This window comes from Gadus morhua, chromosome 1 (assembly GCF_902167405.1).
Source record: "Gadus morhua chromosome 1, gadMor3.0, whole genome shotgun sequence".
In the NCBI taxonomy this organism is placed as follows: Eukaryota; Metazoa; Chordata; class Actinopteri; order Gadiformes; family Gadidae; genus Gadus; species Gadus morhua.
The window spans coordinates 21645453-21657952 of record NC_044048.1 but is presented as its reverse complement, the minus strand read 5'-3'; the positions used below and the strand labels follow the sequence as shown (position 1 = coordinate 21657952).

The 12500-nt window shown below is 47.9% G+C and overlaps 2 protein-coding genes across 2 annotated transcripts in view; both read left to right on the top strand.

The window, feature by feature from the left end:
- Positions 1 to 1839, top strand: part of ccm2l (CCM2 like scaffold protein) — a 13055-nt gene extending 11216 nt beyond the window's left edge. Inside the window, exons 10-12 of the mRNA XM_030366399.1 lie at positions 10 to 148; positions 1139 to 1283; positions 1569 to 1839. Of these exons, the coding sequence (XP_030222259.1) occupies positions 10 to 148; positions 1139 to 1283; positions 1569 to 1701 (417 nt within the window). The 3' untranslated portion in view covers positions 1702 to 1839. The remainder of the gene's footprint in view (positions 1 to 9; positions 149 to 1138; positions 1284 to 1568) is intronic.
- A 3394-nt stretch (positions 1840 to 5233) lies between these two features.
- Positions 5234 to 12500, top strand: part of cables2b (Cdk5 and Abl enzyme substrate 2b) — a 14294-nt gene continuing 7027 nt past the window's right edge. Inside the window, exons 1-2 of the mRNA XM_030366620.1 lie at positions 5234 to 5838; positions 12018 to 12113. Coding sequence (XP_030222480.1) covers positions 5273 to 5838; positions 12018 to 12113 — 662 coding nt within the window. The 5' untranslated portion in view covers positions 5234 to 5272. The remainder of the gene's footprint in view (positions 5839 to 12017; positions 12114 to 12500) is intronic.

The following is a 12500-nucleotide window of genomic DNA, read 5'->3' as shown; positions in this document are numbered from 1 at the left end:
GTGTCTCAGCTGCGCAGCCGCCTGGCCCCAGAGGAGCTGCAGCGCTTCGCCCTGCTGCTCAGGGAGTACCGTCTGGGCTCCTCCATCAGCCTCTTCTGCTCCGACCTGCTGGAGCTCTACGGGGACACCCACAAGTTCCTCCTGCTGGGTGAGGTCCCCGGGGAGGGGAGGGGGGACGGGTCTTATGCTGCTCTACTCTGGGTGGTGAGACAGGAAGCCTCTCGGCTGAAAGGTTCTGGGTTTGATGCCCGATGGTCACGGGTCTACCTGTAGGAAGAGCATGCTGCCCCCTCACTGCTCCACCGTGCCACGTGTTTCCATTGTAGGCTAGACTCTACTCTCATTTATTATATCCTACTCTACTTTATCATGCTCTACGTCTACTCTAATTGATTTGCTCCTACTCCACTCTATCATACTCTACTCTAATTGATTATATCATACTCTACTCTAATTTATTATATCATACTCTACCTAATTTAATATATCATACTCTACTCTAATGGATTATATCATACTCTACTTTATTATTATCTACCCTAAAGGATCTGATCCTATTATAATCGGTTCTACTCAACTCTTATTGATTTGATCATACTTTACTATATTCCACTCTACTCTAATTGATTTGATCCTACTCTACCATACTCTCATAAGTTTTGATTCTACTCTACTCTAGTAGATTTGATCCTACTCTACCCTATTCTAATTTATTTGATCCTACTTTACTCTATCCTACTGTGCTCTAATTGATTTGATCATACTCTACTATATTCCACTCTACTCTAATTGATTTGATCCTACTCTACTCTAATTGATTTGATACTTTAATCTACCTATTCTACTCTTATTGATTTGATCCTACTCTACTTTAATTGATTTGATCCTACTTTACTCTGTCCTACTGTACTCTAATTGATTTGATCATACTCTACTATATTCTACTCTAATTGATTTGATCCTACTCTACTCTAATTGATTTGATCCTACTCTACTCTAATTGATTTGATCCTACTCTGCTCTAACAGATTTGATCCTACTCTGCTCTATTGTATTCTAATTGATTTGATCCTACTTTGCTCTACCACACTCTACTCTAATAGATTCTGTCCTCCTCTACTCTATTCACCCCCTCCAGGGATGCGTGCGTTCATCCCAGACAAGGACGTTGAGGTGTTTGAGAGTTTCCTCGAGAGCATCGGCATCAGGGAAGGCGGGATTCTAACCGACAGCTTTGGACGCATCAAGCGCAACCGGAGTGTGATGGAAGCCCCGCCCACAGGGTGTGTTGCCATGACAGCAGGGAACTACAACTATGTGTCGGTATTCCTGAAAGCACTCCGCGGGCCACGCTATCGCACGTTTTCTGCATTATCATCAGCTCACGTTGCCATTCTCCACCCCGATTGGCCCAATTCAGTTTTGACATCATCAAATGGTGCTCAGTGACCTTTTGTTTTGTAGATGTTTGTCAGGTTTGCACCTTTTTGCGAGGTCAGAGGTCAAGGTGAACAGAGGTGTGTACGGGCTGTGTCCGTGCCTTGCTCATGGACCCTGTCACCCTGCAGGTGTGACAGCTACTCCCTGATGTCCGGCTCCCAGGATTTCAACCGACGCCTCAGTGACATCACACACGACGTGGAGGCGCTCGGCTTCCAGGAAACACACGGAGACATAGAAGAAGAAGACTACTACCTTTAATAGAGACACAGAAGAAGAAGACTGCTACCTTTAATAGAGACACAAAAGAAGAAGAATACTACCTCACTAAAGAGAGAGAGAGACTACTATATTGAAGAGAGAGAGAGAGAGAGAGAGAGAGAGAGAGAGAGAGAGAGAGAGAGAGAGAGAGAGAGAGAGAGAGAGAGAGAGAGAGAGAGAGAGAGAGAGAGAGAGACTACAACTGCCTCCAATAGAAAGAGAGAGGGACACTACAAGCTTTAATAGAGAGGGATAGAGAGACTACTTGGATATATATATATATATATATATATATATATATATATACATATCTATATATATATATATATAGAGAGAGAGAGAGAGAGAGAGAGAGAGAGAGAGAGAGAGAGAGAGAGAGAGAGAGAGAGAGAGAGAGAGAGAGAGAGAGAGCTACCTTTAATAGAGAGAGAGAGAGAGAGAGAGAGAGAGAGAGCTACCTTTAATAGAGAGAGAGAGAGAGAGAGAGAGAGAGAGAGAGAGAGAGAGAGAGAGAGAGAGAGAGAGAGAGAGAGAGAGAGAGGTAGATAGACTATTAGTCCTAATAGAGAGTAGCAATGTGTGTATTTGTCCCTCTGCGTTTATTATTATTATGGGATATTATGGGATTATTATGGGATAAATAAGCTGGAGTCATTCCTTGAGATGACGTCATCGTGCAGGGACGTCCACGATGCCCCGTTGATACACCTTTAAAGAAACATCTCTCCAGCTGTACGTCATCACACACACACACACACACACACACACACACACACACACACACACACACACACACACACACACACACACACACACACACACGCACACACACACTCATGCGCACGCACACACACACAAACACGTCAGGAGCGTTTTACCACATGAGGTTATATCAGGCAGTCCTTGGTGTTTGATGTTCTCTGAATGCAGAGGACAACAATTTAACACGCAGTCAGAGCGACCCCAGCTCCAGGATGTAATACCATGTTTTCATCGGCAGAGGGAGACAACAGACTCCATGTTTTAATTCACTACAACTCAATGTTGAAAGAGCTTCATCGGCAAGTCAAACAGGATAAAGGTGAAAATAGTCCAAAAAACGTCCACAAATGTAAGATTAGATATGTACAGTAAAAAATGAAACAGACGAACATGATTAACACTTTTATATGGAAGAGGTGAAAAGATTGTTGTGATAATTAAAAAACCGAGGATGGGAGCGCTTTAGGGAAAATATAATGCTCTCTCTCCAGGCCCGGTTCTACGGGGGTGCATAAGCATGCATTGCACCCCAAAAAAAATTGTTGCACCCTCAATTGAAAAAATAAAAATAATAAAAAATATTTTTTTTTTTTATAAATATGATAAAAATAATTAAATACTTGCTCACAAACAAATGTAATGAAACTGTGACAATTTCCATTAAATAGCGTTGAGATATGAGCATCCAACATCTCTCTGACTGTTCACCAAACTGACAAAATCACTCGCATTTATGTATGGTGTTTTGTTTATATGTTCTTGGCAACAGTCCGCTCAGTGGGATCTATTTTTGCTGCCGGAAGCAATTTCATCGTTTATATGATTAAATAAACAAACAAATCACAATCTATTGTCAATTATTATTATTACCGTACATTTTACTAGTATGTCCGATGTTGTATAAAGCAATATCACACTCGAGGTGCAATGTTGTCGCTCTATATCAGCGCTGCTGTGATTGGCCGCCGGCCGGCATCGTGTGTCATGCCGGCGTCGTGTGCAAATGCACGCACCCATATCTATGGTGCGCACGGTAGTGACGTGAACTTCTTCGGCAGCAACAGTTATATATCCGTTGGATATCCGTTGGATATCCAATACATGTATAAATGTATTATGTTCATAAGAACCCATATTTCTTTTTATTGCATTATTACAATCGGTTAACTTTAGAGTATTATACTGATTAGTTTTTGTTCAAAGTTCAAAGTCTGAAGTGTTCTTTCCTTGTTAAAATTCCTCGCTAAAATCTGTTTTATTTTTAAGTGGCAATGTACAATTATTTGTTATGTCAAATATCCTGCCACAATTTATAAAAAAATAAACGTTATTTTTGAATTGCAGTCACATGTTTTTTTTTTAGTGTAGAATTCTGTTCTTTTTTACACCTCACACATCACACATATCAAAAACCTATCTCATATTCAAAGCTATCTAAGATATCAATAAGCTAATGTTGCAGCTGAAATGTTCTCCACATCACAACACATGATATGATACCATCTTTTAAGCACAGTAATTGTTTGTTGTCCCAACATGTCAGTAGAACTACGCAGAAGTGCTTGTCTATGGTAGGAAAGGCCTATGTGTAAAAAAGCGAAGTCTGAACTGAAGCTGGGTAGCTGGTTTTAGTATAGTAGCTACTGGTGCACCCCCTGTGATCTCAGATGCACCCCAAGGCATTCTGTTCTGGAACCGGGCCTGTCTCTCTCTCTCTCTATCTCTCTCTTCTCTCTCTCTCTCTCTCTCTCTCTCTCTCTCTCTCTCTCTCTCTCTCTCTCTCTCTCTCTTCTCTTCTCTCTCTCTCTCTCCTCTCTCTCTCTCCTGATTCCTTGCTGAACCTGTTGGCATATTGACCTTCCCATTGTGCACTGCTCTAGCCGCGAGACCTCTACCCTGTCTCTGTCTGTGTGTGTGTGTGTGTGTGTGGTGTGTGTGTGTGTGTGGTGTGGTGTGGTGTGTGTGTGTGTTGTGTGTGTGTGTGTTGTGTGTGTGTGTGTGTGTGTGTGTGTGTGTGTGTGTGTGTGTGTTATATTCATACAGTTGCGTCACCCTGATACTGTGTTGATGGTGGTGGGGTTCAGTTTCTCTTCCGATGGATCAATAAAGTCTTCTCTTATTACATCGAAACAAAAAAAAAACTTTTTGAAAAGGCTACTGCAGGGACTTCACTGTCTTCTGTAGCGCTATTTTAGTACCTTTACTGTACTGTACTGTACTGTACTGTACTGTACTGTACTGTACTGTACGTGCGACCGGGTTTGTAAGATCATGTGTCACAGCGCATTGGGTACGGGTACGTGCTATGGTGGCCTTCGCCTAGGCTGTGTTCGGCTGTTTACGGGCTGTGTTCGGGCTGTGGTGGCCAGCCACCTCGGCTGTGTTCAGCTTTGTTGTGACTCGGAGTCAACAACATGGACAAAATCCGCTACGGTTTCATAACGAAGAGACATCAGCCAATCACAAGCCACTGCTTGATAGAGCGTCAGACCATCTGTTTTTGGTCAATACGAACTACCATGTTGTTTATTTTCCAAACACGTTTCCTTCATTCGTGTGACGGAATAAACACTAGAGATAAGGTTCAATCAGAGATTAAACCGATATATATGTTTTAAATCAACAGTAGACATTCTGGAGTCTACTAAAACCCCCAAACTGCTTAAACTAAGGGTTCTGGGTGTTGACGCGACGTCATACTCCATAGCCAATCCGAGCGTAGGGGGCGTGACCCGAGCAGGACTGCTTTGACAGTTGCTTCAGCGAGCGAGCCGATGCTTCAGTCCACTTCCTGGGGCGCGGGAGGATTATGGCGGCAGCCGCCACGCGCACCGTCTCCGTTACCGGCAAGAACAAACCGCACAACATCAAAGAGCACGTCCGGCGGACGCGGGAGAACTCCCGCCGCCGGCAGGCCGCCCTGCTGTTCCTCAGCAACATCTCCCTGGACGGGCGACCTGCGCGGAGCACCGCGGCGGACAGCAGCGACTCTGACGGGAACGAGCTCGGCTCCCCGGGCATCCCCGGGCGGCTTCCCCCAGGGGGGACGGTCCCCGGCTTGACCGCCGCGGAGAGCCTCGGCCCGGTCCACTCACCCTTCACGCCGAGGGTAGGGCTGCTGAACCATGTCCCGCCGCTCCTGGTCCTCCCCTCGGACGCCGGGTTCGACGACTCGGGCGCCGGGGGGCTGCTTCCCCTGCCCGGGGGGCTGCTGCTGCCTGGGCGGCGGACCGCTTCCTTCTCCTCGCCCGGGACGCTGCTGTCCCCCTCGCCGTCGCGCGGGAGCCTGCTGCCCTCCCCGGTGGGCCCGCGGAAGTCCTCCACGCTGCTGTCGGTCCACAGCTGCACGTCCGTGTCTTCTGAACCCCGGCAGAGGTGAGTGGCTTTGGAGCCTCTAGACCTGCGTAACCCCCCTCAACGGTCAGTGGTCATGAGAGGGGGCTGCGGATTGGACCCTTCAGACAGGTAGGAGGTTAACCTGTCTGTCCGAGTTGAACCTGACCAGGACCACTAACCGGCTCGGTCCTAGGGGGCCGCTGATTGGACCCTTCAGACAGGTTAACCTCACTGGTCATGAAAGGGGGCCGTTGATTGGACCGCAGGGGAGGGTTTACCTTCAGTGCATTCAGTCCATAAGTGCCGTTATCAACTGTATGGACTCATTGCAGACAGAATAGCATCTTTAACCTGGCTTTTATCTTTTACGACATAAATATTAGCCAAGTTGAAAGGCATATCGTGATGTAAACATTATAAGTAATATTAAGTGTCTGTTATTCGATCTGTGATATGTTTCGTTTGCTATGATTTATAAATGCAGAAGTGTAGTCAAACCTAATTGAATGATATTTAATTTCATCTAAGTGGATATTTTATTTATGTATTTACGTATCGAATTGTTCTATCCATTTTGTAATGGTATTAGAAATGGATCATCTTCATAACCAGTCAATCTGGCAGTGCTCAGATTACGTTGGTCAGTGACACTGTAGCTGCGTGTGTGTGCGTGTTTGTGAGTTGAACGCATATAAAATGACAGATGTTGGAAGGGACAACATCAGCATGAAGGGTTGTTAGATGATCTATCATCACGACTCAGTTAAGGTGTTTACTGCTCTTAAAGCACAACTATGGTAAGGGGTATGCTCTTAAAACCCAGCTAAATGAAGGTGTTTCTGCTCTTCCAATGCATTCAAGTTAAGGTGTTTCTGCTCTTAAAACGCTGTCGAGGTTAAGGGGGTTTACTGCTCTTAACCACAAGCCACAGTGTTCAAGAGCTAGGCAGTGACCTTTAAACCACTTCCTAGTGTCTAAACATTGTGTCACGGTGGAGTGGGAAGGCTTCACTGTTGGATGGGTGCCAGGCTTTGTTTAGACCGTCGCTAGGTAGGTCTAGCAGCGCTAGCTAGGGCTAACTGGGAGGACCACTCCGAGGGACCGCTGCAGGGACTGTAGGTCGTCATAACAACATCTGCTTCATGTCTCCTCCACGGGGCTGTGTTACAGGACCAGAGGATGTTGATGTTCAGAGGATTCTGCTCACTGTCCTCAACAGCAATATCAGATTTGTGTTGTCGATACGAGAGCAGGGGACGAAAGAGACATGGGTGGGATGGGTGGGTCCTGGTCCGGTGGGCCTACAGTGTGACTCTGGTGTTATGGGGTCTGGCTTGGCGTGTGATGTGGATCTGGTTTGGTGTTTTGGAGGGAAGAGGAACATGTGTCGTATCAGCTCTACAATAGAAAGGGATGCATGAGAGAGGAGAAGAGTGATGTCATATCTGAAGAGGGAAGTCTCCCATGCTTCTGAGAGTCCGGTCTGTGCTGACCTTTGACCCCTCCCTGCTTCCTCAGGGTGAATGTATGATTGTTTGTTTGTTAGAGTTACGTGTTGAAGTGGGTGTGTTCAGTCAACAGGGTGTGTCTGTTTGACTGGTAAACACACACACACACCCACCCACGCACACACACACACACACACACACACACACACGGTCCAAAATGAACCCCAGCCCACAAGCGGTAAACTTGACCGCTTGGCAGGTCAAACGTTTTGCAGATTACGTTGGAGAACATAATTCTGGACTCTGCACACACAAACACATGTATTTAATCTTTCTCTGAGGAGGAGAAACCATCCAGCAGAAGAGCAGAGAGGAGGAGGGGAGGGCGTATTAAAGGAGAGAGAGAGTGTAGTAAAGGAGGAGAAGGAAAGGGTGGAGGAAGAGGAGGGGAGGGTGTAGTCAAGGAGGAGGAGGGGAGGGTGTAGTAAAGGGTGTAGTCAAGGAGGAGGAGGAGGGGAGGGTGTAGTAAAGGGTGTAGTCAAGGAGGAGGAGGGGAGGGTGTAGTTAAGGAGGAGGAGGGGAGGGTGTAGTAAAGGGTGTAGTCAAGGAGGAGGGGAGGGTGAGGTAAAGGGTGTAGTCAAGGAGGAGGAGGAGGAGGGTGAGGAGGAGGGGGAGAGGAGGGTGAGGTAAAGGAGGATGATGATGATGATGGGGAGGGAGGGAGGGTTGTAATCTACTTATTTAAGGTGATGTAACACTTGAACTGGAAGGTACTGATGGTCTGATACGTGTGTGTGTGTGTGTGTGTGTGTGTGTGTGCTAAAACCTTTTTTTTACAGATATGATCATTGACGTGTGTGTGGTTGTTATAGTATTAGTAACATATAATCTTTGACCAGTCACACGTCATAGGGTTGACGTGTGTGTGTGTGTGTGTGTGTGTGTGTGTGTGTGTGTGTGTGTGTGTGTGTGTGTGTGTGTGTGTGTGTGTGTGTGTGTGTGTGTGTGTGTGTGTGTGTGTGTGTGTGTGTGTGTGTGTGTGTGAGAGTCAAGGGTACATCTAATCTATGTACCATGTGTGTGTGAGTGGAGGATTTCCTGGGCTATTAAGCTAAAGCCCCTTGGTCCCTTAGTGTGTGTGTGTGTGTGTGTGTGTGTGTGTGTGTGTGTGTGTGTGTGTGTGTGTGTGTGTGTGTGTGTGTGTGTGTGTGTGTGTGTGTGTGTGTGTGTGTGTGTGTGTGTGTGTGCGCCCGCGGCTGCCTGAGAGAGGCAGAATACATCTCTACATGTATTTAAATCTATTTTATATATAATATAAACACTTCTATTCAAACATTCCCCAAGTACACGCTTGGTGACAGCATGAGTCTGCTGACCTCAATGGCCCTGTCAGACGCTCATCACGGGCGGTGATGTTACCATGGCAACAGAACACAAATCCGCCCCCGGCGACTCCGGCAGACTGCAGGTGTTTGCATACGTTTTACATCCAGGAAGACCGGACTCAACCTGGGTTCCCCTCCCAGCTGAAAGGTCCTTGGTTCCGTCCCCAACGTGCTCAGTCTACCTGTAGGCCTCCAGGAGCAAGATGACCCCTGACCCTTACCCCCTCTGAATCTCATTGGTTAAGCCACCTGCTAAACGGTTATAGTGGCACCAATAGCTCTAAAGCTTGTGTTGTTGACTCCCAGTTACCAGCAGCGTCGTGGAGGTTTAAAGGCTTTGACTTCTTCAGCCTCTGCCACTAACCAATGCCGAGCCCTGTTAGCTTCAGTTAGCATCAGGTAGATTAATCCCATTGGACTACTGTGGTCTTTAGGACGCATCAGCTCTGTCGGATGGCTCTATGGGCTGGCTCTATCGGCCATAAAGAGGCCACCAACACCACCACTACCTCCGTCACTACCTCCGTCACTACCTCCACCACCACTTCCACCACCACTTCCTCCACCACTACCACCACTACCTCCACCACTACCACCATCACCACCATCACAACCACCATATCCTCCACCATCATCGCAAACAACTTCCTCATCATCACCACCACCGCTCACCAAACTTCCCAGGCGCCCAGTTTCCGTCCCACTGGACGGAAACTTCCCACAGCATTCCAGGCCACTGGGCCGGGGGCGACCAGTTCCCTTGGTGACGAGTGTGAGAAGATTCCATGGAGGCTGATGAGGTCGATTTGAGGTCGATTTGTGTATTCCCTTGGCGCCTTGGGTTGCAGCGTAGCCTAGCGTTGTAGCCTAGCCTAGCATTGTAGCCCAGCCTGGCGTTGTAGCCCAGCCTAGCACTGTAGCCCCACCTAGTGTTGTAGCCCAGCCAAGCCTAGCGTTGTTGCCCAGCCTAACGTTGTAGCCCCACCTAGTGTTGTAGGCTACTACACTAGGTGGGGCGCTAGGCTGGGCTACACTTTGCTACAACTTGTAGGGCTACAACTTGTAGCCCAGCCTAGCTCTCCAAACTTGTAGCCCAGCCTAGTGTTGGAGATCCACCTAGCGATGTAGCACCACCTAGCACTGTAGCCCAGCCTATCGTTGTAGCCCCACCAAGCGTTGTAGCCCAGCCTAGCATTGTAGCCCAGCATAGCTTTGTAGCCCAGCCTAGCGCTGTAGCCCAACCTAGCATTGTAGCCCAGCCTAGCGCTGCAGCCCAGCCTAGCGCTGTAGCCTAGCCTAGCGCTGTAGCCCAGCCTAGCGCTGTAGCCCAGCCTAGCGCTGTAGCCCAGCCTAGCGTTGTAGCCCAGCCTAGCGTTGTAGCCCATTCTAGCGTTGTAGCCCAGCCTAGCGCTGTAGCCTAGCCTAGCGCTGTAGCCTAGCCAAGCGTTGTAGCACCTTCACTGTTGTCCCCGTGATGGAAGGACTCACTAATGAAGCCTGATTGTGTTGCTCAGTCGGTCTCCTGGGTCTCTCTATCTCGGTAATGCGTTTCCCTCCATGCCCCCCAGGGGCAATGCCTATTAGGCCTATGTCAAACTTCCTGCTTCCGGAACGCGGCGTAGTAGGGATTTAGAACTTCCGGTCGTTTCTAGATACAACAACAATGGCAGCCTCTGTCCGAGGTTGTCTATTGACACAGTGTCAATAGAATTCAAACACTAACCTCTGTAATTGAAATTGTATTTCTCTCAGAAGAACGTTTCAACCCGTGAATGTTCATCTTCGTAGGTGACTTTAGGTAGGTTGCAGAGAGACTTGCTCCAGCTATATCTATCGGCCTCCGCCATTGTAAACAGCTAAGCGGAAGAGCCGTATCCCTACTCAACGACGTTCTTCCGCTCTTCAGTTATTGTGTTACATAGGCCAATTGGGGCGAAGAACACAACATTTAAATGATTTAAAGTTGATCTGCGGTGTTGTGAGGTTTTCATTCGGGGTGCGTGTCGCTGGGTTATATTTAGATGCGGTCCGCTCCCGGCTGTATTTAACCTATCGCTGTAGGTCTCTCGGAATACACCAGAGACGAGGTGTCTGATTGGCTGAGGATCGCCAACTGAGTTCCATCAAACTTCTGGTCCCACACTCGGCTACCGTGGAAATGGAAAGCGAAAAGATTACAGCAGCAGGGCTATTTCCAGACATGAAAACCCTGTCAGACTGATGTCTCAGACATGGCATTTATAGATATCAACAGCCTATATTTAGCATTGGGTTGAACCTTTTTACCAATCTTTATTTCCCTGTGGTGCTGTTTGTTATTTTAGACGGAAATCAGGTTTGAGTGTTACAGTGGTCTAGATATGAGGAACCTATTCATATAAAATCATCAATAGTTAGACATATCCATAAATTAAGGTCATTAAGGAACAGGTAGGGGTTAGACAGTACAGAGACAGGTCATGAAGGAGCAGGTAGGGGTTAGACAGTACAGAGACAGGTTATTAAGGAGCAGGTAGGGGTTAGACAGTACAGAGACAGGTCACTAAGGAGCAGGTAGGGGTTAGACAGTACAGAGACAGGTCATTAAGGACCAGGTAGGGGTTAGACAGTACAGAGACAGCTCCTTAAGGAGCAGGTAGGGGTTAGACAGTACAGAGACAGGTCATTAAGGAGCAGGTAGGGGTTAGACAGTACAGGGACAGGTCATTAAGGAGCAGGTAGGGGTTAGACAGTACAGAGCCAGGTAGGGGTTAGACAGTACAGAGACAGGTCATGAAGGAGCAGGTCGGGGTTGGACTGTAAAATGTAACTTCTCTGTTAATTACTTTTCGGTTGATTCGTTATCGCCGGGGTGGGCAGGAAGTTGCATAATCAGGCTGAGCAGACAGCTGATTGGACCGTGCACATATCTGACCACAGGGCTATCAGACACACACACACACACACACACACACACACACACACACACACACACACACACACACACACACACACACACACACACACACACACACACACACACACACACACACACACACACACACACACACACACAGACCATCTGGATAGCGGTAGGGGGGAGTTTAAATCACTGTTATCAAAGTGTGTGGGTGGACCTGCAGATAATCATGTGCTATCAGTTATGTGACACACTTCTGTGTTTGTTCACATATTTGTGAACTGATGAATGTTTATGAAGGGGTAGGCAAGTGTGCCATTACTGTTTGTTCAGGCGGTGTATGTGTGTGTGTGTGTGTGTGTGTGTGTGTGTGTGTGTGTGTGTGTGAAAGCCTTTCAGATCAGAAGAGGTTTAGCTGCTAGCCAGAGCTGATCTGGTGTGATTTCTCGGGTCACCGTTAGTAACCAATGTCTCCGCCCCCTCCAGGAGTCGGAACCTATCGGGGGGCTCGTCCAGAACGCGCCTCACCAAGAAGATCCACTTCATCAAGAACATGAGACCATACGACACCCGGGGAAGCAGGTAACACGCACATACAGACTCACGCACGCACGCACACATGACTTATAACCACAGGCACACAGACACGCAAGCACACACACACACACATACGCGCACAAAAGCATGACGAATAACCACACGCGCTCGAACATACGCATACCCATACACACACGCGTGATGACACGTAACCACACACACGCACGCACACATGCATGACGCATAACCACACACATGCACTGGCGACACGTAACCACACGCCCCCCCCCCCCCCCCCCCCCCCCCCCACCCGGTGGTGTAGCAGCAGAACCAGCTTCATCTGCCTGATGACCACCTCGCCTCACAGCAACTATAGTGACCCCAGCAGGTGGGGTCAGAGGTCATCTTGCTGACCTCTAGGGTGCCTGCACT